General features: G+C 37.4%; 1 protein-coding gene across 1 annotated transcript; it reads left to right on the top strand.

Moving 5' to 3' along the window:
• Positions 1-97: 97 nt before the first annotated feature.
• On the top strand, positions 98-17,878 carry st8sia2 (ST8 alpha-N-acetyl-neuraminide alpha-2,8-sialyltransferase 2). Its single transcript, XM_048169187.1, has 6 exons — positions 98-796; positions 4,041-4,097; positions 4,519-4,671; positions 4,755-5,012; positions 11,078-11,371; positions 16,486-17,878. Exons 1-6 carry the CDS (start codon positions 699-701, stop codon positions 16,769-16,771), a joined length of 1,146 nt encoding a protein of 381 aa, XP_048025144.1. The 5' UTR covers positions 98-698; the 3' UTR covers positions 16,772-17,878.
• The last annotated feature ends 8,727 nt before the right edge of the window (positions 17,879-26,605 follow it).

Raw genomic sequence — 26,605 nt, 5'->3', positions numbered from 1 at the left:
AGCCGCCCGAAGAAAGTCGTGTTGTGCAGAGCGTTCAAACTGAGAGAACGGTTCTGATTGGCTGTGATTTGTGATTGATTATGTCGCGTCGTGCAGCTGTTTCGGGTTCATTGTGGACAGACAAATGGCATGTCACTGTAACCCAGTCGCGTCGCACCTGTTAGGATTAGATGTTATAAAAGACCATTAGCTCAATATAAAAACAATATAAGTCAATAGAAAGTCCGTAGAAAACCAAACGCGTGTGTCTTTGTCAAATAGAAACAAAGCGAGCAAGACAGAGAGGAGGATTCATATTTCATATTCAATTTTAAACGCACGCCTTCTTCCTCCATATTAACTGAATGCATAACATTCATATGAGAGTTTATGCACCTTGCAAGCAAAGTTTCAAGGGAACTGCCACCAATCAGATCTCCGAGGAGTAGCGGCAGGACTGAGTAAGAGAAGAAAGGACGTTCACGTTTGCCTTATCCCCACACTACTTTCGCAAAGGTGGAAGAAGCTGATGGACGTGATATTTAACGCAGACAACTGTTCGGTAACCTGCACGGACAGTTAGAATGGTCCAGCTTTGTCGAGGAGACGGAGGAACATTACATGTGTTGCCCTGCGTAAGAACCCAGTGTGAAAGAAGAATAGATTTCTATTGCGCTTTATAGTTCAACGCGTTTGTAGAATCGCACGGCGGTCAAGTCATGTCTTTTGAATTCCGAATACTGATGTTTGGAATCGGGACAGCCCTGGTTATATTTGTTATCATAGCTGATATATCGGAAGTGGAGGAAGAAATCGCGTAAGTAAATTCGATTAACCTACAATAAACAATACAGTTAGCCTAAATATATCACATTCTCTTTTTTTGTCTTTTTATATGTTTTAATGCACCGCTGTACTCGATGCAGGTTGTGTTTATGTGATGTTTTTGTTTAGGACCCATGTCCTCCGTGCCTTGATTCTCTCAAGAGAGACTTTGTAGAAGCCCAAACAATAGACAGTCCATTTAGGACTATGGGCTGCGTATTACATTGGCTTGTCTGAATATCGCGAATATATAGGCTACACGAGAAAATAGCAAAGAGCTGTGTATTTTATTTACCTAATTATTTTACGTATTTGTCCGGGAAATCAGTTTTAAACTGAAGCTGTGTTTTGTTTCTAGTTGGTCCAAGCTGGTCATCATTAGGTGCTCTTCTAAGCAAGGATTTTTTTTCACCCACCCCTCAAGGATATTACTTATTTTCATAATTCGATGTATTTATTTTTTACAAGTATTTTAATTCAAAAGAATTAATGCATTTTTATTTTTATTTATTTATTTTTTTACTTTTCCACGGACCCCCCTGTAGCACTGTCTTGCATCCCTGGACCCCAGTTTGAAAACCCCTGGTTTAAGCTGTTCGGTAGTTGTCTGACAAGCTACCGTATTCCAAAAACCAACCTGACCACCCTACTGAGCTGATTTGTTGCTGGTCTGAGATAATTTACACATTGGGCCACCTTAATGACCGCCTTGGGCCCACTAATGATTGGCTTGAACCAGCTAATAACCATTTTGGACCAGCAAACAACCAGCTTAGACCACCTAGAATGTTCCAAAACAGTGTTTTAAACTGTATTTTCCAGCAGGATTGGCTTGGTCTTTCATTAAACGGTGTAATGCTGTGTCTAAGTCAAAGGAGGGAGACAATGTGTTGTCCCGAGGACTATTGTTTGCAAAGCCCCACAGCCTGTGCATGTGGGATTTTAATTTAAGGAAACACCTCACATGTTTGATATTACACCAGTTTGATAGATGATTGTGTACATTCTGAAGGGGACGTTTGATATGTTGTAGCCTATAAAGGCATAGTTCACTCCAAAATGAAATTTGTTATCAGTTGTTCATGTTGTTCCAAACCCATAAGACTTTAGCTCATCTTTGGAACACAAATGAAGATATTTTTAATGAAATCTGAGAGATTTCTGTTCCTCCGTTGGAAGCATAAACATTGATCAGGGAATGTAAATATAGAAGCACTCAAATTAGGTAAGCAGAAGCTCAAGCATGCTTTGTATTGCGACGTTTGTATATTAATAAAAGCTCAAATTAAACCCGTTTCTCATATAAAGCAAGCATCTCTTCACAAGACTTGGATTAAATCACTCAAAACTAAGAGTTTTCATTTTTTGACCCTTTTAGGTTTATCTCAGATTTAGTTACCAGCAGAGTGAGCAATCAGAGTACACATTTTGGAGCTGGTTTTGCTGAATATACAAACAGTTTCTGATTATTAATACTTGGCCGGTCTCCAAAATGTGTCATTCAGACTTTTGCTGAGTGTGAAACCTTGTATGGGAGTCATCATAAATGCAGCTGACCCTGCTGTTCTGTGACGGATGGCTGATGGTCTGGTTTTGTTCTACTCTTGAGTGTGTTCTGTTTGCACCCATTCATGCAAGTGAAAAGACAGTCTGATCTGTGGTTTGTGGCATCTAGAGGATTACTGTTTGATTTGTAGCTTTAAAGCTACAGCTTGAAGACAAAAATGAACCGTTTGCCTTTCTTCGGCTATAATTGAGCCCTGTAGCAGAAATCCACAGGCTTACATAATTGCAAATCTAGCCGTCTCGGGACATACACTTTAAAACTCTTGAGTGAGAAGAATGTTTGTGCATAGATGGATTAATTGCAAGAATAATTGCATGAGAAAACAAGTGTTTGCTGCCAAGACATGCATTTGTTCTTTAATTTTTAAATAGATCATACTAGAGTTGCCACATTTGACGTTTTATGCAAAGTATTTGGCTTGTTTGCTCTGTGCCGTGATATTTCTGCCGCACTAATTACAGTTTATCCATTAAGCACGCAAAGGGAATATTTCCTCCCTCGTATTTGCTAACCCAAAATATCCCAGAGACAAAATATAATTGTAAAATCCCAATTTGGAAATTTCACACCTAATTTACTAGCTGTCAGAAGGCATTAGATGACTCTTATGACCTAATTTTTGCTCAAGTTATTGGTGAGATTTATAATTTATGGAATTATATTCTAAATTGCAATATCAAACAAAGGATCTAAGGGGTATATCTCAGAACAGTTATAAGCGCTTTGAAGCAACACCACCATTAAATCTGCATTTGAAGCTGCTCCCCAGAATTTTAAGAGATCTGTGCTCTGTCTGCTTAATATTGCACGTAGCCATGACTTTGGGGGAGAGATGGAGAACATTACAGTGAATGGTAGACAAATAGGACTGATTTGCTCAAGGATACAATGCAATCCTGTCCTAAATGTTTTGAAGGGGCACCCAGCATGGTAGAGTTGAACAGCTATTATCTTTGCCATTATGTGTTAAGGTGATTCCTCCAGGTTTGAATATAAATTCTAATGTTTTTTTTTTGTTTTGTTTTTTTTCTTCATTCATTGTTTCTTTTATTTGAGTTCACTATGACCAACAAAACATATATGGTTAAATGTATCTGACCACCTCAAACTGTTTATAGAAATTCTTACACCAAAAGATCAATTTTTTGTTAATTTAAAGAAGGATGTGTTACTGGAAAAATGGAGGAAATGGTTATATATATATATATATCATTGAGGCACATTTTGATTGCATTGAGCACTATATTTAAATTGAAATATGCTATATGATTGTATTGTACTCATGATCAAAACAACAAAATAACAAATACTTTTTGTAGTTTTAGGCTAACAAATCTTCCTTCTAAACACATCCTTTGTGCTAATGACTGAATTAATTGTTGTAATGAGTTGATGAAATGATTAATAAATAAGGGTTAAAACACACTAGCCATGACCTTGGATATGTGCCATGAAAATATTCTAAAGAGTTAATATAAGTGGAATGACTCACATAAAAGTGCTAAATAAACATTATCATCATCCTAATTCAATTTCATGTATTTTTTCCAGTCTGAAGCCTAATTGCCTCTACCTCAATTATCTACTCACTGATGTAATTTCAGAGCATTATTAATGGTCATATTACTGGATAATGATGATGAATATTTTATGTCTTCTGCTCTTATAGGAACATTGAGGATTCACAGAGATTTCACTTAAAAAGCTTTGTTCTTAAGTCCGACAGGTTTGTTATCTGATTTGTTATATCATTTATGATTTATGATGTTTCCAGAGAAAATGTCATTGTTTCTTACAACCAAATATTTAAGGCTGTTTCTCAGTGTTGTGTTTTAGCCCTCTAAAACTAATGCAAGAAATTTAAAATGTAAATTTATTCTATTTTCTGTTTCTTTACATGATGCTTATTTCGATTTTAAATTACGACACAGAGAAAACTATAATATCAGCAAGAAACTTCTGTTTGAGATCTGTTTGTTTCGCATTACTGTTTCATCAGGGTTTTGAGTATTGATTTCATGCTTTACAAAAACATAGCAGCCAATCTTTTGAGCCGGCAGATGTTATTTGTAACCGTGCCTAAGTTGCTAATATTGATGCATGGTCAGTGCATATAAACACACTGGTATGATCTTTCTTTTCTTCAGAAATTCAGTCCTGAGTGCTGCCCCTACATCTCTAGTTACCTATAGAAAGAGCAAAGACTCTTCTCCAATTCCACTGCCAGGCTTAAAGAGCAAAACCTGCAATTCATCTTCACCTGAATGGACTTTCAACAGCACCTTGTCTAACCTCATCAGGTATGGCATTTCTGAAGAATACAGAATGTGGTTCCCTTTTAAAACTCATTCTAAAGTGTTATGATTTTTCATTTTCCCTCCAGGAAAAACATTTTGAGGTTCCTGGATGCTGAAAGGGACATCTCAATTCTTAAGAGCACCTTTAAACCGGGGGATGTCATTCATTATATATTTGACCGCCAAAGCACCACAAACATCTCGGAGAACCTGTACCAACTTTTGCCGACGGTGTCCCCCATGAAGAACCAGCATTACAAACAATGTGCCATCGTTGGGAACTCTGGGATATTACTGAATAGCAGCTGCGGCAGAGAGATTGATTCACATGACTTTGTCATTAGGTAAACATCTGTCTTCTGTCACATTCAATGGTTTGTGCTCTGTTGATATAACCTGTGATATAACTTAGCCAGTTAGTAAGTGTTCTCATCCCGAATCAAACAACAAACCAACCTAAATTAGCTGTAAAGAATAATTGTCAACTGGCAATGTTGAGCTAGAGTCTCCAAAAGTAATTGCTCTATTTGAACATCCCTATACCTCTTAATTGCCACTTAATTTCTCATATATTGGTCTTTATTTCTTGTATCTGTGATTTTTCTTATTTTAAACTTTCTCACAATTACCTTTTTTAGGTGCTTGCTCCCAAGGAAAAGTCAACAAAACCCTTAAATAATAGAAGGGTTTTATCCAGAGTAGTATCAATATATCAGAACGACGTTTGCAAAGCTGATGCTAATTTATTATGAAGTTAATTGTTTGTATTATTACAGCCAGTTATTCACATTCTCTACATTCAAGTTTAAACTCCCTTTTAAAGCCGTGGTTCCCAAACTTTTTCTGACTGCCCCTACAAAAGCTGTCACTGGGGCTGTACTCTTTCAAAAGGTTCTAATATGTACCATTTAGGTACTAATATGCACACTTTTGGTACCTCGGAGATATTATGTACTCTTTAGGTACAAAGGTGTACCTTTTGAAAGGATACCACCCCAGTGACAGCGTTTGTACCTTTTTTGTGCACCCACATAAAGACACTCTAAGGGGCTGTTCACACATAATGCATTTTTCTGATCCAATGTGATACTTTTCCATTGTTTTTCCGTGTAAACACATGCTAGAAGGACGTGTATGACCATTACGCTCGCGTCTTGCGTCTTTTGCAGTGCCTCGCACATGAGTGCCGTGTTTTTAAGACTCGTCAATGTCGGTTCCAAAACAGTGGACCAATCGGAAGAAATCGGAGGCGGGGCAAGCGTTGCGAGCTTATGTTTACAGTAGCAAGTCGGCGTGGCAACTGTTTTATTTGTTCGTTATTGCCGTTATTGCATCACGTCTCAAAAGTGTCTCAAGACCCTTGCGTTCTACGCTGCGTTTTAGACGCAAAGACGCATTCTATGTGAACCAGCCCTAAGATGTGATCTTGCTTGAAAAATCCTATGTGATGTATTTGAAACATTGTTATTAATACAGTACTACAACTTCACGACTTCAATGGGCTTCTCTTTGTGTTCGTGATGTGAAGTCTGAGTGGCATCTTAAAGGTGCTAAAGAGGATGTTTTGTTTTATACATTTTTGCAATATTACTTGAAACTGTCTTTACTAACTGATAAAAGACTATTTATTAGGTGTACTGAAAGTAATAATATGAATATACATCATCTGTGCACGAGGTAGGGCCTTAAAAACATCAGCCAATCGTTTACGTGATCATCGCGTAAACGATTGGCCCTCTGGCTTGTCAATCACTGCCATGACGTTCCTTGTGCGAGACGTGCGCGGCTGCGCGCTCCAGTAACTTTCCACACTTCACAGGCGCCGCATGCAATGTTTTTGTCAGGAGACAGGAGTAACAACTGCAGATTATGAGTTACCTGCGGTGAGTCTGACATAATGAATCCACTAACACGACACAGCGAATGCCGGTGGTAAACACAATACTCGTGCACGAGTTTTGGGAGGCGTTCCTTTGAAATGAGCTGTGAAGGAGGGGGGGGGCTGTTCTTACGCATGCGCTCATTTCAAAAACTCAGAAACAGTCTTTGGATTCTCAGTCGACGAAAAAATCCTCTCTATCACCTTTAACTTGTTCTGCTTCATATAATCAAAAGCTAATATTTTGAGGCATGAAACACTCTGTAGTCCCTCTTCATTACCCACCGTTATACTGGTGAATCCAAGGGTGAGATATGCCTTGTCATATTTTCTTGTCTTGAGGCTTGGAGTATGTCAGAAATGGAGGGAGGCATCAGTTTACTGTCAGAATTTGTTGTTGTGCCACATCCAGTGTAGACAGCATCACTGATTATAATGGGTTCTATTAGCTTTTGTTGCGTTGTGTCGTGCTACCCGCATCTGTTGTAGACGTGTTTGTTTTGGTAGTTGTGACGTTTGAAGTAGATTTATCATCTGCTTTACTTTTACCTGGCACTGCCAGTCCTTTCTCAAACTTGTCCATGCTTGATGAGCCATGCATCATTATATTTTTACACTCCTCCCTGCAATACTGAATTCTGATTCTTTAATACGTCTTGTGGCATGTTATTCCACAACAACAACAACAACTGCTACATGTCCACTCAAGCGGGTTTTGTGAGTCATCTTGAGGTAACAAAATGTCAAATTAATATTTTGTTCAATTATTTACTTAATGTGGCAAATAGCCGCATAATAAGCGGGATAATTTCGCAGTGGGGTCTTCAATCACCCTGAAGAGGTTTCTTTTGCATAACAATCTTCTACTCCACTTGGGGAACCGCTGCTTTAAAGAGATGCTGTTTGGATTTCAAACAGCTTGCAGTCAGTATGCGACACAATGCGCTTTTGAAATATCTGTCAGTACTATTTCCAGCTTGACTCACAATGTCTGAAGGCTTTCAGAACTGAAGTGTGATACATACTGCAATTTGAGACCAGCTGAGCAAATATGACATTTGTACAAGTCATACTAAGCCATAGCCCTGGAAACGTAATTAGGCTGTCTTTTGAAAGTGGCTAAAGTTCACTTGCCTGTAAAATGTTCTGCCTACAGCTGAAAGCTGCTTGCTTGAAAAAAATGGCAAATGTGCTTCATGTGATGCTAAGAGTAGTGTAATACTGTGAGATTCTTAATCCTAAATAAGTCCTCATCAGCCCAGCTGTGCTCTTACGACATTAATGTCATTCAGCCCCAGTCCAGGGACATATAGAGCCTCAGAGTTTAAGTAATGGAGGAACTTAAATCCCTCTTGTGTGGTTGGCATGGCTGTTCCGCCGGGCAAGGACAAAACTGTGTGGGAGTGTGACCGTGACAGCTAAGCCTCGATAGTCGGCATGGTGCCAGTGTTGAAAGGTTTTTCCAGGTATTGTGGCAAGATGATAATGCCAGCACCCTGCTTGGTATTTGCTTTAAAGTCACCTCTGGGTTTTTTTTTTTTTTTTTTTAGTTAAATGTTGGGTTGAGCTCTAAAAGGTGCTTGCTTGGTCTTTCGGAGGATTCTGCATGTAAGACATTAATGCAGACTGTATTATTATGCTGCATTTTGTATTAAGACAAATTACTTGGAGTGAAGGTCATTTACTCATGCTTAATTTTTGCTCTGTCACATTAACAAACATTCTTAATCTTGATGCTCAGATGAGATGGATGTAAATATTCTAAGGCAGGGGTTTTCTCCGGAGGAGTCGGCTACAGTATCGCTACAGAAGAGCTGCTCAATATTGGCAGTAGGTGTGTGTGATGCATCTGTATGCACAGTGAGGCCAAGACTTTTGGACAACGGCCTGGTTTCAAGAAGGGCAGCAAAGAAGCCACTTCTCTCCAAGAAAAACATCAAGAAGAACAGACTGAAATTCTGCAGGAAGTACAAGGATTGGAGAGCAGAATACTGTCGCATATTTTCTGTGATGAAGCTCCCTTCCGACTGGTTGGGACATGTATTGTTTGTCTGGGAAGGAAAAGGTGAACACACCATGAGACCTGTGTCGTGTCAACAGTGAAGCATCCTGAGACTCTGTGCATTTTCCAGCATGATGGAGCACCATGTGATAAAGGCAAGAGTGATAATGAAGTGGCTCGGAGATCTTTAAATTGAAATTTTTGATCCGTGGCCAGGCTACTCAGGCTTAATCCCACAGAGAACCTGTGTCAGTCCTCATAAGGCGAGTGGACAAGCAGAAGCCCACAAATTGTAATCAACTCCGAGCACTAATAAATAAAGAATGGATTGCCATCAGTCAGGATTTGGCCCAAAATCTGATATAGAGCATGCCAGAGCAAATTGCAGAGATTATGAAGAAGGGTCAACACTGTAAATAAAAGCCTTTAAAGATTATGAAATGCTTATAATTTTCCAGTATACCATAGAAACAAGAGTTGTCAAAAGTACCCACTTCGGTACCTAGTCGGTACTGAAATTTTAAAAATGTGACACTTTGAGCACTGTTGAGAGGATTCGTAAACACCTCTGATTGGCCATTGTGTTCACGGCTCATCGGATATGTCTGTGATTGGCTTCAATGATCAACGCTGTAAAAATGTTGTAAATAGTCATCAGTGAAGCTCTTCACAAAGTGCTTACACAGATAAACACGGGAGCGTTTGAAAGTAGGCGTCTCCCGCTTTCAAAACCCTTTCAAATTCAAACACTTTTGTGTGCTTTCAAACGCTGCCGTGTGTTGATCATTGTAGCCAATTACAGACATATTCGATGAGCGCGGCAACACAATGGCCAATCAGAGGTGTTTACGAATCCTCACAACAGCACTCAAAGCATCACATTTTTTAAATTTCAGTACCAATAGGTACCAAAGACTCTAAAAATGTGAAAAAATATATAAATACTGAAACGGCTAACTTTGCAAAACCATAATTTGTCACTGCCAATGCTTTTAGCCACAGCTGTAGTTTAATATAATGTTATTATTTTTGAAGCTTTTTTTTTTTTTTTTTTTTTCTCCCCCCTAATCATTTCCATGGACTTCTTGGCACTCTCTTAATTGGGGCCCCCTGGAGGTCCCAGGATCCCAGCTAGAAAACCCCTGCAAAGCCAAAATATACTTTAATGAAGAATGTGTTGCGTGTAATCTAGAGTTAACAAACCTATTTATTACTCGGGTAATGTGCAGCAACACTTCAAGCTGTTGCTTCATCATGTCAAGTCAAGTCACCTTTATTTATATAGTGCTTTTTACAATGCAGATTGTGTCAAAGCAGCTTTACATTGATAACTGGTACATAATTTGGCTGCACAGCAGCTCTTAAATAATAGTGTCAATGCAGGCAGATCAGAAGCACTGTTGAATAAATGTCAAAAATACTGTTGAATGTCAAATGTCAAGTGTCCCCAACTAAGCAAGCCAAAGGCGACAAACTCCATCAGGTGGCAAACAAGTGGCAAATAGGTGTTAAAATGGAGAAAAAAAAAACCTTGGGAGAAACCAGGCTTAGTCGGGGGGCCAGTTCTCCTCTGGCAAACAGTGCTTTGTTACAATCAGGTTGCTATCATAAATCTGATAGGATCGCAACATTCAAAGTATTTATTTCAGTTCCATCCAGTTGAGGATCGTATTCATCACGCCGGTATGGACGGTCTGTTGAGGAACTGTGCTACTGGCTGTCGTGTCGATGAGGCCTTCACAGTGGATGATCCAGTTGACTCGATCTCTGCTGATACTTCAGGGCTGCGTTGTGGTCGTGTCCAGTTGAGGATCGTATCATGGCAGTAGTTGAGTACAGTAGTGAGCACAGTAGTGCAACAGTGACACTTTTTCATAGGCCTTTGTTCCAGAATTGTTTTTTCCATATATCTTTAATGAATTATAAGCCATGAACAAAACCAACCAGCTACAAGATGAATCGCAACATTACGAACTTGGCTGAAGGCTGAATTGATTACGTCATTCGCAGCGATTCATGGGAGTGGATGGGCACTAACTAAAGAGTTCTTTTGGCATGATTTGCTTGTTGCAGTTCTCTGATTGGTGGAGATTTCTTTGCAGACTTATGGATAATGAATGGGAGGTTTACTTCTGGGACTCATCTATTGCATGCTATAGAAAAATAACCAAGAAAGACCGTTTATGCTAATGTTCATTAGCACCTTTTTCTGCAACTGCAAAAATGCAACACATACTTGCTTATAGCTTCTGCACTGACATATATTTTGGCTGTAATGTGTAATGCAGCCATGAGAGTGAAATAACACTTCAGCAAGCCATTAACAAGCCATAAATATAATTTTTATATAAGCATATCTCAAGTTTGACTATGAAGATAACTAGGGCTGACCAAAAGGAATGGCTTATTATCAGCTTTATACACAGTTTAAACATTGAAATATTGGGGGTTGTAATGTGTGTGTGACTAGCCTAACCTGAGGCTATGATTAAGACTTAACCATAAGTATATGTGTGTGTATTTCCAAGGTGTAACCTGGCTCCAGTGGAGGAGTATTCATCTGATGTGGGCCTGCGCACCAGTCTGGTGACTATGAACCCCTCTGTGGTCCAGCGTGCCTTTCAGGACCTGAACAGTGAGGAGTGGGTGCAACGCTTCGTCCACAGGCTGCAGAGCCTCAGTGGGAGTGTGCTGTGGATCCCTGCCTTCATGGCTAAAGGAGGAGAGGAGCGAGTGGAGTGGGTCATCCGCCTCATTCTTCTGCATACTGTGAACGTCCGCACCGCCTTCCCCTCCCTGCGTCTGCTCCATGCCGTCAGAGGGTACGTGCCCGTGCATTTAAGACTACTCAAACCCATGCTGGCAAAAGCAGGTGTATCAAGCCTCTCGCTATTTATAGTTCAGGCATCAATACATTCACATCCTGCTCCACGACCACAGACTGTTCCTGTAAATGGATATGGCTGCACACTAAGTGCACACAGGCATCTATATATCTGGATTTTTACAGAAGGTCTTTTGTTAGTTCGCTCAACAAATGTAAGCCCCTCTGGGCTCAATTGTAGTCGGTTGTCTTTAAATAACTCAACCTTTGCCTCTTCCATTGACCTCTGCATATTTTAAGACTGCCATTCAGCCCTCCCTCAGAGCAGAGTGTCTGAACCCTGTGTCTGAGGAAGCTGTTCAGTGCATGGTGTATTAAGGGGAATATGCCATAACAATATGTTATAGTTGTTCAAATGATATTTGTAAAGGAATAGTTCTTCCAAAAACTCCAAACAAAAAAAATCTATTTACTCACCATCGTGTCGTTTTAGGGGGGGTTTACACAACACCGTTTTTTTTAATTAAACAAACTCTTTAGGCATTTTTTTTTTCGCTCATTTACACGACACTGGTGTTTTGAGGGCCTGAAAACGTAAACTTCCGTAAACGGGTTTTAAAGTGCAAGTTTTTAAATACGATACGGTTATTGTCTCCATGTAAACTACAAAATAGTTTTTATTTACAAAGTGACATCGCCAACTACTGGCCTGGCAGCAGTATTCGCGGATTCGTGTGCACGGGGATTATTGCTTGTACGCGAAAAGCGCAAAGGAAAAACATTTCCGTGTTTAGTACGTTGTTGTCGTCCATACGTACCCTTTAATTTTTTTTCATGTTGAACAAAAATGAAGAAAACAAAACATTTTTTTTGAAGAATCTAGTTTATATGACCAAGTTTTCAATGTAAGTTCTACAATCTGTTTCAGCCTGTCAGCTTTTGACAGGGTCGATATTGTCTCCACCACTTTTTGAAACATGTCGCGGCAAGTGTGTTCCTAATCCAGAGTTAACATCTTCTTCAGTTGACTATATCAGAGTATTAATTTAAGTCATTTGTGTTAAATAAGAGGCGATCTGATGCTGGAATGTGCTGTTTTTGAAATCATGTTGAGTGTTTGTTTGTTGCCGGTGTTATCAGTGGTGGAAGGCAACAGTGTTCTCTTGTGGCTCTTGCACAGTTTTAACACAGACGAGCGCCTCAATCTATCGATTGACGTCATTGTGGAGACTGTCTATTGGTTCTCTTGACTCATTGTATTGATACCCCCCCACCCCCCCACCCACTTTTTAACACAAAGTTAGCCCAGTGGTCTGCATTGAGTGTGATACAATTAAAAGACCGTATTGTGAAATGATGGCAAGAAACCTCTTTCTATTTTTATTGGGTGTCAAAATTAAATCGGACTGAATCACTTCCCTATTAAATTTATAGCAGTATTTACTTCAAAAGTTTAGGGTATGATTTTTTTTATTTATTTAATTAAAAAAAAGAGAGAGAAATTAATACTTTTATTTAGCAAAGATGCATTAAATTGATTAAAAGGTGACACAAAAATTGTAACAATGTAAAAGTCTTTACTATATTAAATGTTTATTTGCACTTATAATTCTTCAAAAAATCCTGGAAAAGTTTACACAAAATATTAAGCAGTACAACTGTTTTCAACATTGATGATGATTGATGACATGTTTCTTGCAAATCAACAGCAAATCTGCATATTAGAATGATTTCTGAAGGATCATGTGACACTGAAGACTGGAGAAATGAGTCAGCTTTGCATCACAGGAATAAGTTAAATTCAAAATATAATAGTTCTTTTAAAGGTGCCCTCGAATGAAAAATTGAATTTATCTTGGCATAGTTAAATAACAAGAGTTCAATACATGGAAATGACATACAGTGAGTCTCAAACTCCATTGTTTCCTCTTTCTTATATAAATCTCATTTGTTTAAAAGGCCTCTGAAGAACAGGCGAATCTCAACATAACACCGACTGTTATGTAACAGTCAGGGTGTATGCCCCCAATATTTGCATATGCCAGCCCACGTTTCCAACATTATAAAAGGCATTAGACAAGGGCAGCCAGTGACGTCTGGATCTGCACAGGTGAATCATCAGACTAGGTAAGCAAGCAATAACAGCGAAAAATGGCAGATGGAGCAATAATAACTGACATGATCCATGATATCATGATATTTTAGTGATATTTGTGAATTGTCTTTCTAAATGTTTCATTAGCATGTTGCTAATGTACTGTTAAATGTGGTTAAAGTTACCATTGTTTCTTACTGTATTCACGGAGACGAGAGCCGTCGCTATTTTCATTATTAAACACTTGCAGTCTGTATAATGCATAAACACAACTTCATTCTTTATAAATCTCTCCAACAGTGTAGCATTAGCCGTTAGCCAAAGAGAACAGCCTCAAATTCATTCAGAATCAAATGTAAACAATATAACAGTATACAATACTCACATAATCCGACGCATGCATGCCGCATGCATGACGAACACTTTGTAAAGATCCATTTGAGGGTTATATTAGCTGTGTAAACTTTGTTTAGGCACTGTTTAAGGCAAGCGCGAGCTCCGTGGGGCGGAGAGCACGAGATTTAAAGGGGCCGCACAGCATAAATTGGCTCATATTTAATGATGCCCCAAAATAGGCAGCTAAAAAAATTAATTAAAAAAAAATCTATGGGGTATTTTGAGCTGAAACTTCACACACACATTCAGGGGACACCTTAGACTTATATTACATCTTGTAAAAAAAAAACGTTCGATGGCACTTTTTAAAATGTAGTAATATTTCACAATATTACTTTTTTGCCATGTTTTTCTCAAATAAATGCATTCTTGGTGAGCATAAGAGACTTCTTCTAAAAAAGTTTTGAATCTTACTGACCCCTTTCTTTTTTTTTAACTAGAGTTATTGAATTGAAATTTAATCCCAATGAATTGGAATAAAGAAATCTGTACTCAGACCAGTCCAGAGGTAGCTTTAAATAAGGGATATGGGATCCCACATCCCTTTGTTATCTGAAACTCCTTTTCTCCAGAACCCCTTTTTTTCTGCAGCCGTCCTGAATGAATGACACCTCACGGATACACAGAGAGAGCCCTATTGTGAGGGTTATTCAGGGGTGAGTGGACTGGAGAGGGTTCAGTGCATCTTAATAGACATTGTTCAATTGTTTGATCATCTCCTTTTAAACGTGGAAGAGCTGCACAACTGTCAGGTTAGGATGTGGATGAGTTTTCCATGAGAAGATTTTAAAAAGGGGATTTAGCCTAAATGCAGCGGAGGCTCCTTTTTTAGGAACCTTAGCTGTTAACACACTGAGGATTTTATATCACCTGTTACATTTAGGGGGCGTTTACACTACACCGTTTTCAACTAAAAACTAAAAAAATGCGTTTTGGATGTTAATTTACATAACAGCAGCATTTTGGGGGCCTGAAAACACGAACGCAAAGTGAAAATACGAGTGCAAGTTTTTTAAAACGATACCGTTATAGTCTCTGTGTAAACTACAAAAATGCAAATTTGTGAAAAATGGTGACGTCATGCACATGCGTATAGAGTACCTCAGGGATGACGTGTTTTTGTAGGCCAGCCCGGAAGTTAGCGGCGCACGGGTTCCCTCGGTTGAAAGCCTATGCGTTTTTCCCATAGACTTTTGGAAAATCGCAGAAAATAAGCTCTGTGTTTAACAAAGGGTTATGACACTTACATGTTTTGTCTATCAAGATAATTTTTACAAGTTAACACAACATTTATACATTTTGAAGCCTAAATAAAGTCGTCAGATATAAAAGGCTAACAGTAGGCTATAAACGGACTACAGCACACCATGGTTGCGGATCAACGTCATCACCACCAAGCTTCTTCAAACTGTATTTAAAAAAACGTTATTTAAAAACATGCTCGCCAATTATGATCTGTGCTGTTATGAATACTTTTCCAATTTTTCATGAGAAATGCTGTCCAAATGTCCCGTTTTTAATGATGACGTCTAAAGTCCCCGCCAAAGGAAGTAGTCCCTTTTAGCAATTTGTTAGCAATCGCCATTTTTAAGACATAGTAAAGGTTTAAAAAATCACAAGCGGGTTATAAATGGTGTGTTTTATGTCATAGATCAAAACGTGAAAGTATTTAGAGGCTTTGTTAACCACAGACCTTATTTCAGGCGATTTAGCAAAAACCCATTCAAAAAAACCCATAGACTTGACTGCGTTGGAACCGGAAGCCCTAAAATGCTAACTCGCTTCTGGGTTTCGCCTACAAAAATGCGTCATCCCTGAGGCACTCTATTATGTGTTCAGTCTATAGGTGTGTAGTGTTTCTTTACAAAGTGACATCGCCAACTACTGGCCTGGCATGAATAATACAGCATTTTCACATCATTTTGACAACATTGTACATGAAAAACACTAAGGAAAAACTTTTTTCTGTTTTTAGTACATTATTGTTGTGTAAATGTAGATTGTCACTCTTTTAAAACCTTCTGCACTACTGAATTTATACTAAATTGAGAAAAGTGAGAACAAAGACATTTATAATGTTGCAAAAGATTTCTATTTTAAATAAATGCTGTTCTTTTGAACTTTATTTATCAAATCTTGGAGGAAAAAAAATCAGTTTCCACAAAAATATTAAGCAGCAACTGTTGTCAGCACTGATGATAATCAGAAATGTTTCTTGGACACCAAATCAATATATTAGAATGATTTCTGAAGGATCGTGTGACTGAAGCCTGGAGTAATGATGCTGAAAATTCAGCTTTACCATCACAGGAATAAATTACATTCTTATATTATATTATATTATATTATATTATATTATATTATATTATATTATATTATATTATATTATATTATATTATATTATAATTTTTTTTTTTTTGATCAAATATATGCAGTGTTGGTGAGGATAAGAGACTTCTTTCAAAAACTTTAAATCTTATTGACCTCAAACTTTTGAACAGTAGTGTGTCTGATTTTCTAGGTTTTCATATTAGATCATACTAATTGTAAAAAAGAATTAACTTGAGTGTAATACTTTATGATGGTTGGTCTTAAGTTTGTAATCAATGACTTTCTTGCAGGTACTGGTTGACCAATCATGTCCAGATCAAAAGGCCCACCACTGGACTCCTGATGTACACCATGGCAACACGCTTTTGTGACGAGATCCACCTGTACGGCTTCTGGCCTTTCGCTCATGATCCTGACGGCAAACCGGTCAAGTATCACTACTACGACACGCTAACTTACCACTACACATCTAGAGCCAGTCCGCATACAATGCCTCTGGAATTCAGAACTTTAAGTGCTCTTCACAGACAGGGGGCGCTGCGGCTGCACACGGGACCATGTAAACTCCCAACATGAGCTTTTAAAGTCTCATTCAAAATGGTTTCATACACTGGACTTTGAACATGCATAGAGAAAAGAAATGCTGTGAAAAAAAAAGATCTGAATTACCTGAATATTCCAGGTAAATCTCTGACCAAATGTGAGAATGCAATATATGAACGGGACAGGGGTTTCTTAAGTGTTCAACCTTAAGAATGTTTTTAATCCCCAAATAAGGCTATTTTATATAAAAAGCCCCCCCTTTTCATATCCCATGTTTTGTAACATGATTCATTAAGTGTCTCATATGTTCAGATTTAGTTGTATGCCATATTTGGCCACAAGATGGGAGCATATTGATAAAATGGGTCTTTAGCCTTTAGTCTTTTGGGACAATTTGTGTTTAAAAAAAAAAAAAAAAAAGGGGAAAAAAAAAGGAAAGTCTAAATTTAGAATGTCATTTATTTGTTGCCTTTACAGTCTGTGTCTGTTGAACCCACAGACGGCATGGCTGAATGTAGGAAAGTTGTCAGTTTTTGCATTTAACGTGGTACAGTTTAGACTTAGAATTAACATTTAAACGGTATAAAGGAGATTTACCACTATGTTGCTACATACATTCTTTTAGACAATTTAGTGCCTCAAGTAGGAAAAAATGTTATGCTGCATCATGTGACACTTGATAAAGTTGCCTTAGAAAGACATAGTGAGTAGTGTTGTTACCTTTAGCAGGCGTTAATTTTTTGCATTAATGTGCTGTAGTACTTGTGGAACATGTGCACTGCAAGCATCTAAACTCTCTTGTAGCTGAACATGTTTGCACAGTGAGGCAGCTATCAGAGCGTGTGGAGCCACACACTGAGATACTGTAGCCAAATCCAGCGCACACCCAGCTGTTCACACACTCATGTGTACTCAAGAATGTTCAGCCGTGAAGGGACGTTGAGTATGTAAACTTTGGAATTTGTTAAAGCCACATAGTATCTGTTTAAGATCTCAGACTGTTTCTGTATAAAGGAGGGTTTTTCGGGGGTGTTTTGGATTTTTTTTGTATGTGACACATATTACATGTTTCAGTGAATGTATTTGTGATAACTTATAAGTAAAGAACATACTGCTGTACTTAACTGGCCAATGTGATAATGACAGTGTTTTTGGTGTGTGTGTTTCCAGCTCTATTTATTTATTTATACATACACCGTTCAAAAGTTTGTGGTTGGTATTATTATTTTTTTTTTTTAAATAAGTCTTTTATTCTAGGCTGCACTTATCTGATCAAAAATACAGTAAAAACTATGGAAGCTTGTTTCTGCAATGAAATAATAAATAAACGTAACTGACATTTTCTCACAATTCTGACTTTTTTTTTCTTGCAATTGCGAGTTTATCTCACAATTCTAACTTTGTTTCTCAGAATTGCGAGTTATAAAGTCAGAATTGCAAGATATAGTCAGAATTGCGTGATCTAAAGTCAGAATTGCGAGTTATAAAGTCAGAATTGTAAGATATAAACTCGCAATTGCATGTTATAATGTCCAATTGTGAGAGAAAATACCCCCCCCCCCAAATTCCGAGTTTATATCTCACAATTCTGACTCTATAACTCGCAAATACATGCTATAAAGTCAGATTTGCGAGATATAGGCCTAAACTCAAAATTATGAGGGGGAAAAAAAAGTCAGATTTGTGAGAAGTTGCAATTAGGCTACCTTTTTTTTTTTTTTTTCTCCTTTTTAGTGGTGGAATCAAGCTTCCATTAAAAAAATCAGTAATATTGTGTAATTACAATTTCAATTAACTTTATTTTGATATAGTTTAAAATGTAATTTATTCCTGTGAAAATATTTGTGCTGCTTAAATATTTTTGTCAAAACCATGATTTTTTTTTTTTTTAAACCAGGATTCTTTGAGTTGAAAGTTCACAAGAACAAATTATTTTTTTTGTAACAACATCAAACTCTAACGTCACTTTTGATCAGTTTAATGCATCCTCGCTGAATAAAAGTGTTAATTTTCTTTTTTCTTTTTTTTTTACTGGAACGGAAGTGTACATGGGCTTCTTTTATGATTTAACATGTTTTTAATTTCTGAATTAAAGCTAATTTTCAAAAATGTCAGGGTGATGCAGATACCTTGATATAATAATGAAAAAAATGATGCTTCAGCTTGGTATTGTCTTTTATTTTTATTTGTTAAGGCCTTTGCACACTGAAATTTTCGCATGCGTTTTTTCGTATTCGCAATCCTAAAAATTCGTCACGCACAGAGACCTTGCACACTGAGTCCGATGCGTAAAAATTAATGCGTTGCGAAAAAATCGCAAAACAATACAAAATGAAGTCTTCAAGCAGTGAGCACGATTGTCGTCTCTCTTCTTAAAAAGAGAAAAAGAAAGAGGAAATATTGGGTCCATTCAATCCCGAGATTGCATTGAGAGAAAGGAGAATTCACCTCATCAAGGAGCTGCGGGATTATCCGAGCGTTTCAAAGTTTACTTCAGGATGTCAGTGGCTCTGTTTGATGCTTTACTACTGGCACAATCTGTCTTTATATTCGGTCTCTTTGTATTCCTCACGTTGTTTGTCATTCAGTGCTGCTGTTTTGTGCTGTAGACGACGTGGATCAACTTGTCAGATGGCATTCTGGATTTTTGCGTTCGCGTACGGTGGCTCTGAATTGTCAAAACGTCTCTCAAAATGCGGAAGTGCCAAGTTGAAGTCGGCCGGGTGCCGCCATGTAGCGAACTTCACTTGCGTTAACCCCATTGCTCCCATTCATTTGGCGTCACTTTGAAGTGATAACTTTACATCTGAGGCGTTTAAAGACCTTTGTCCATTATTTATTTCTAAAGATACACGAATGTATAAAGGGCTCCATTACCTTCTATGTTACATTATGGCCCCGTAGATACGTTTTTGTAAAAATAGGCTAACGATTCGTCATAACCACTCGACTCTCTGTCGCACAGTGAGAAATTACCGCAAAGGAGGAGAAGCGCGGCATCGGGGAGATGAAGAGAGATGGCGTATGGCGTTAATTTTAAAATATTATACAAAATAATTAATCAGAATACTTACTCCTGCTCACTCACGCCAAAGAACTCCCCGCTCAAGCTCGCCGTCTCTGCAAGATTAACGATGGCAGTTTTCACGCACGTACTAGAAGATTTACATCTGTCAAAGTTGCAGACGTCATCAAGCTTATTTGAGTCGCGCGTCAAAACGGAAGTGCTAAAAATCGCTAAAAATGGGCTTCACTTGTCTCAATTGAGTTCCAATGGGGTCGCTGTGTCCATTTCTTTTACTGTCTATGCTCAAAATGCGTGCCACGGATGCGAAAAACGCAGAAAATCGAACCTGATCCAAATATTTTTTTGACGGACGAAAGTTTCGGAGGCAGTGTGCAAACGCGATTGACATAACGTGAGGTCGAATTTATTTTTTAACGTGCGAAAGTTTCGCATGCGAATTTCGGACTCAGTGTGCAATGACCTTTAGAAAGAAAAAATCACAAAAATGCTTGACCACTTATTAATATTTTTTAAAAAACAATTGTCTATCAAATTGACAATTCATGTGGTGCAAACTACTTTCAGAAACATACAAAATAACAAAAAAAAAAACACCCTCAGAAATGATTGGAAGAACCTCTGCAGACCCTCTTGATTGTGTGTGAAGATCAGAGGGCTGTTTCATAAAAGATGCTAAGAAAAGCGAGGATTAAACTCCAAAACCTGACTTGAATTAACCTAACAAATGAGTTTGGGCTAAAACGGTTTCATAAAAGGTAATTGAAGTTCACGCAGTCCCGCTAATTCGATCCAGGTTTACCTAGTCAAGATAATTTCGCGTGCACACTTTTCTTAAGCAGCCCTAGAGGTCGATCATGGATCAAATCGATCCACCATAGGAAACGGCATATATTTTGTACTATTTCATGCGTTTGAGACATGATGTTTTCCTTAGTGCATAACTTACTTTTCACACGTTTATTCTCCATCTGTAAATGTTAGAAAGAAATGCAAATATTTCCATTTTGAGGCTAAACTTCACATTGAACGAGCGCTGCTGCGAGCATGCGCGCTAAACAGCCGGGACGCAATTGAAGCGCAATAATTCTAAAATATACATTTCGCTAAAATATTTGATGTTGGACATTAAATGTGCCTTATGTACACTTTCAAACCTACAAGTAAGTGTATTTTTATGATAGTAACTGTAAATGGACTATTGTAATGGGGTAAATCAATATACTCTGGGACAATTAGTTTAGATTCATCTTACCAATTAAAATTTAGTCTGTGCATATTAATTTTAATTTTTAATTTTGTGATTTTAATTTCTGCTCTTCTAATAACCATAAAGAGTACTACTGCCAAACAAAACCAGAGAGAAATGTATTCATATATTTTAAAACAATCTAATTAAATATTGGGCACAAAACATTTAGCCAGTAAGAAAGGAATATATATATATTGTGCTTTGACTTCAGTGGGTAGTTTCAGTGTGGACAACAACCATGCATGTCACTTCAGCAGGCTGCATCTTACTCTGTCACTCTTTTCATAGCTTTTGCTGGCTCTGAAACACTCACTTGGTATTTCTCCTGCTCTTTGTCTAGCAAAAAATCACTCATCACTTAATGAAAGCTTACAAATGAAGGCCTGATTGTTTCAGGGGCCTTGTCACAGGTTTATTGATTTTGAATTTCTGTGTTACTTTTGCTATATTTTCACACTTAAAACAATGATTTGGTAATCCTCTTGTATTCTTCTGTGCTAAGAAATAAGTCTCCTGACAGTTCTCTCCCAAGTGCTTCCATTGTTGTCAGTATTAAGCCTGAGAATGATTCAGTGGGCTATATAACACTTAATTTTTAAGAAATTACTTCTCTTTAAATGTTTTGTTTCTCATCATACTTACCTTTTAATAAAATATTAAAATAATAAAAATTTCTTAAACTTACACCAATATATATTTTTATTTAGCACAATTTAGTAAATGTGTGTATTTTATATATATATATATATATATATATATATATATATATATATATATATATATATATATATATATATATATATATATATATATATATATACACACATAATAATATACACATAATACACACACACACACTATATATATATATATATATATATATATATATATATATATAATGTTAATAAAGTCAAATAATTGTATGTGAGAGAGTCAGTTGTAATATCATTGCGTTCCTATTGGTCAGTGTTAGAGGAGCTCAGCTTAGCCTGACAGTTAGCCTGCTCCAGACCAGGCTAGTTTCCCAGCATAAGTTGCCAGAGTAACTGAGTTTGAACTAATTTAAGTTTGTTTTATGAAACAGAATTGACTGACAACAAGTCTGACTAAGTAAAATAAGCCTGGCTTGTTTTCTAATCTTGTTTTATGAAACAGCCCTCAGGGTTGCCAGGTTTTCACAACAAAACCAACCCAATTGATACACAAAACTATCCCAATCATGTTTCAGTGGGGGTACCCTGGTAGAAACTACGTTCCGTGGGCTAAATATCATGTTATTTTAAGTTATTTCAACCCACGAACATGGAAAAACAACCCTCGGCAACAGTGTTAAAGTAGCCCAATTGGCATCACTGGTCAAAGTCAACAAGTCTCTTAAAATTTCAGATAATTTGACCTTTTTATGACAATGCAAGGTTAGTTCAGGTTGTAAAATGTCATGTGATGCGAACCCCCCCCCCTTATGATTGGTAAGAAATACTTTTAACTTTTTTTTTTTTTTTTTTAATAAATGGTATCAATAGACATGTGTTTGGACTTTAAATTTAATACATTTAGGTGTGGTTTCATAGATTTAAGCCAGGAGTAGGTTTTAGTTCATTTAGGACATTTAAGTAGTTTTTATAAATGTTCCTTAGAGAAAAACATTACTGATGTGCATCTTGAGACAATGGCAAAACAAAGTTGCTTTTGGATAAAACAGCTCAAACATGCATTTTAGTCTGGGACTAGGCTTAAACCTTGTCTGTGAAACCGGGGGTTAAAGTAGATAAAACTTCTTTAAAATGATTCAAAAGTTTTTCAAAACTGTTTTAAACCAACATGAGTATAGGAATTTTTTTTAAAGATTTTATTTTGGACACTCTTGTTTGTTACTGACCCCAAAAAATGTGTTTTTCCAAAAACAGCTGTGACAAATTTAATTAGGCTACATGTGCTTTGAGGTCTGATCAAGCTGAGAAGACGTTTTCGTAGAAGTTGGACATTTTTTCCTGGGGGGAGTTAATCAAAATTAGTGTTGTATTTGAAATATTTCTGCGAATATACAGCAGCCAAGAGAGGGGCTTCTCATGTGTTTTGAACCATTTGATCTGTCACGTTTTTGACATGAAGCATTCGCTGCACAACATGTTGCTCTTATGTCTCCGTTTAAGTTAAAAATAGATAATTGTGTCACTGCAGACGTCAACAGGCCATCCGACATAATGAACGCATTTATCCGTAAAAGCACCCCTGTGTTTTGAAAAAAGAAGAAGAGAGAAACGGTCTGTAACCAATATGACTAAACTTAATTATGCCGCAACTGACTGCGGGCCACAGCTTGGAGGACGCTGGGAAGAGATGTCCATGTTTCCTGCTTTCATGTGTTAATGATTACCACAGTGTCTGGTTTTGGAGGAGAGAGGGGGATCCTTTTGTTTCTGTTTTTATTGAATGACCTGTGTGGTTAGACCCTATTAGCTCTACACCCAAAATAGCTCTGATGCTTATGGAAATGAGAGCTTCTTTGTCTTCACTGTAGTAAAACTGAGACAGGTTGTGTTAAATCCTTGTTGCCTTGACGAAATGCATATTTTAGGTTGGATGCTGGATCTCTGAGCTGAGGCAACGTACAAGAAAGTGATGCAAAGCGAACTGAGGAGAAAACAACTTCAGCACAGGATGCCACAAAATTAATTCAGTCTGGGAAAAGTGAAACGATTTATAATCTGTGAGCCACAAAACAGTATTTTAGCTGATATTTTCTGAGAAATATGTGGAGTGATGTCTTGTGAGGCTAATTTCTGGAAATGTGGTGTGTTTTATGGGCTTGTGGGTAACCAACGCGTGAGGAGTAGCTGTATCCGTAGAATGATTTTAGTTTGCTCTTTACAAAACTTTATCACAAAAAAAATTCTTTAAAAAAAGCCCTTTCATGTCAGGCAAAAGGGGAATTTACAATATTATATGTGGTGCTTTACAAGTTACTTTAGAAGGGAACAGACACAGGATGGAGGGCTCATTTAACACTAAAGTTCCACATAAACCTTCAAATGAATTTTTAAAGGCAGAATTGTGTTGTGTGGAAAAAATGTGTTTGCCTCATGCCTTCTGCAAGTAATGAAGTGACATGCAAGAATTCATGTGATATGGTGAACCTTACAGTTTCAGGGAAAAGGACAGTAAAATATTCTCTTAAAAACGTGATGGTAAAGTTGTAACACAAAGTAGGCCTAATAAAAAACTAAGAGGGCTATAGCTATCAACATACAGGTGTACCAAAAAAAGGGCTAATAAAACTCGATGTTTGCATCTATTTTTGTAGAGTTAAAGCCTGTTCACACCAAGAATAATAACTATAAAGATAATGATAAAGATATAGCTCTAAAAATCGTTCTAAATATAAAAGAATACCACAACGATAACGATATAGAGAAACAATATCCTTGGGATCACATTCAGAACGATTTTTTCCATCTGTTGAATGATAAAAATGACAGCCAATCAGAATCCATTTTAATTTAAAGGGTTAGTTCACCCAAAAATGAAAATTCTGTCATTTATTACTCACCCTCATGTCGTTCCACACCCATAAGACCTTCGTTAATCTTCGGAACACAAATTAAGATATTTTTGTTAAATATTAATATTATAAAGCAATGAGAATATTTTTGGTGCGGCAAAAAAACAAAATAACGACTTATATAGTGATGGCCGATTTCAAAACACTGCTACAGGAAGCTTCAGAGCATAATGAATCAGCGTGTCGAATCTGCTGTTCGGAGTGCCAAAGTCACGTGATGTCAGCAGTTTGGCGGTTTGACACGCGATCCGAATCATGATTCGATACACTGATTCATTTATGCTCCGAAGCTTCATGAAGCAGCGTTTTGAAATCGGCCATCACTATAAATCGTTATTTTGTTTTTTTGGCGCACCAAAAATATTCTCATTGCTTTATAATATTAATATTGAACCACTGTACTCACATGAACTGATTTAAAAACTGATGTTTTAAGTAGCTACATTAATGGATCTTGAGAGAGGAAGTGTCATTGCTGGCAATGCAGGCCTCACTGAGCCATCGGATTTCAACAAAAATATCTTAATTTGTGTTCCGAAGATTAACGAAGGTCTTACGGGTGTGGAACGACATGAGGGTGAGTAATAAATGACATTATTTTCATTTTTGGGTGAACTAACCCTTTAAAGGCTCGCGCATTTAAAATGGCGGACGACATTGTGGAGAAGTTAATCGCCGTGGTCCAGAAAAAGCCACCATTGTTTGACAAGTCAAACACGCTTTTCAAGGATACTTTAAAGAAAATGGATAGACCTATATGGAAAACAATCGGACATATTCTCGCTCGGAATAAATTGTGTATTAATATGCCAGCATAGCAAACGGAGTAAAATAAAATTACCTTGGGTATCCAGCACTTCCTTTGAAGTTGTAGTGAAAATGACTAGGCGTTGTTTTTATTCTACTATATTGACTTGTCTTCGTCAGCTAAATTCACTGTTAAATTAGATCGATTGCACTAGCTGTTCAAACATAGCGTGCTGTGGACATCTGCTGGTTAAAGCCATGTAAATGCAACAAGAACAGCAAAAACATGTACACACTTTGAAACCACAGCATGTAATCTTAGAATAAACAAACCGTTATCGTTCGTTGTGGACGCAAATATAGTTATCGTTATCTTTACAATTATCGTAATTGGTGTGAACGGGCCTTTAAGGACGATAACGATAAATATTAGCGTCCAAAGCATCGGACGATATTCTGTTTATTCTAAGCTTGCGCTGAATTTTGTCATCTGCCACTTTAAATGCTCAAGCTCAGGGTTAGTTCACCCAAAAATGAAAATTCTGTCATTAATTACTCACCCTCATGTCGTTCCACACCCGTAAGACCTTCGTTCATCTTCGGAACACAAATTAAGATATTTTTGATGAAATCTGAGACTCTCTTCAATATAATCAACACTTTCAAGGACCCGAAAGGTACTAAAGACATCGTTAAAACAGTCGACGTGACTACAGTGCTTCATACGGAAGAGGATTAGGGCCAAGCAATAATAAAAAAATAAAACCATCTCGAGATTAAAGTTGTTCAAATTTCGAGAAAAAAGTCGAAATAAAATGTTGAGAATAAACTCGTTAAATTTCAAGAAAAAAGTCGAGATAAAATGTTGAGAATAAACTCGTTAAATTTCAAGAAAAAAGTTGAGATAAAATGTTGAGAATAAAGTCATTAAATTACGAGAAAAAAGTTGTTAGATTATGAGAACAAATTCTCTTCTCTCCCGTCATTCTTATAAGCTGTTTACTTCCAGCGCTTCCAGGTTCTACATCAGAACGCCGACTCATTATTGGCTGGCTCCTGCACACTCTAAAAAATGCTGGGTTAAAAACAACCCAAGCTGTTGGACAAATGGACAAATGGACAAACTCCATGAGTTTGTCCAATAAACAATATTTGAGTTAAATAAAACTACCCAGCAGGTTGGGCTAACATTTAACCCAACCTCTGGGTTAAAACAACCCAATCGCAGAGTTTGTCTATTTTCAACCCAACTTGGTTTATTTTTAACACAGCATTTTTTAG

Source organism: Megalobrama amblycephala, linkage group LG19 (assembly GCF_018812025.1).
Source record: "Megalobrama amblycephala isolate DHTTF-2021 linkage group LG19, ASM1881202v1, whole genome shotgun sequence".
NCBI classification, from domain to species: domain Eukaryota; kingdom Metazoa; phylum Chordata; class Actinopteri; order Cypriniformes; family Xenocyprididae; genus Megalobrama; species Megalobrama amblycephala.
Note: the sequence above shows the minus strand (reverse complement) of the source record. Positions and strands in the feature narration are given on the sequence as shown.

Excerpts from the sequence above, each read along its gene's own strand:
- st8sia2 (XM_048169187.1), top strand. The coding sequence starts at position 699 with ATGTCTTTTGAATTCCGAATACTGATGTTTGGAATCGGGACAGCCCTG. Across the intron at positions 4,672-4,754 it reads ACCTTGTCTAACCTCATCAG|GAAAAACATTTTGAGGTTCC; the intron begins GTATGGCATTTC and ends TTTTCCCTCCAG. Across the intron at positions 11,372-16,485 it reads CTGCTCCATGCCGTCAGAGG|GTACTGGTTGACCAATCATG; the intron begins GTACGTGCCCGT and ends ACTTTCTTGCAG.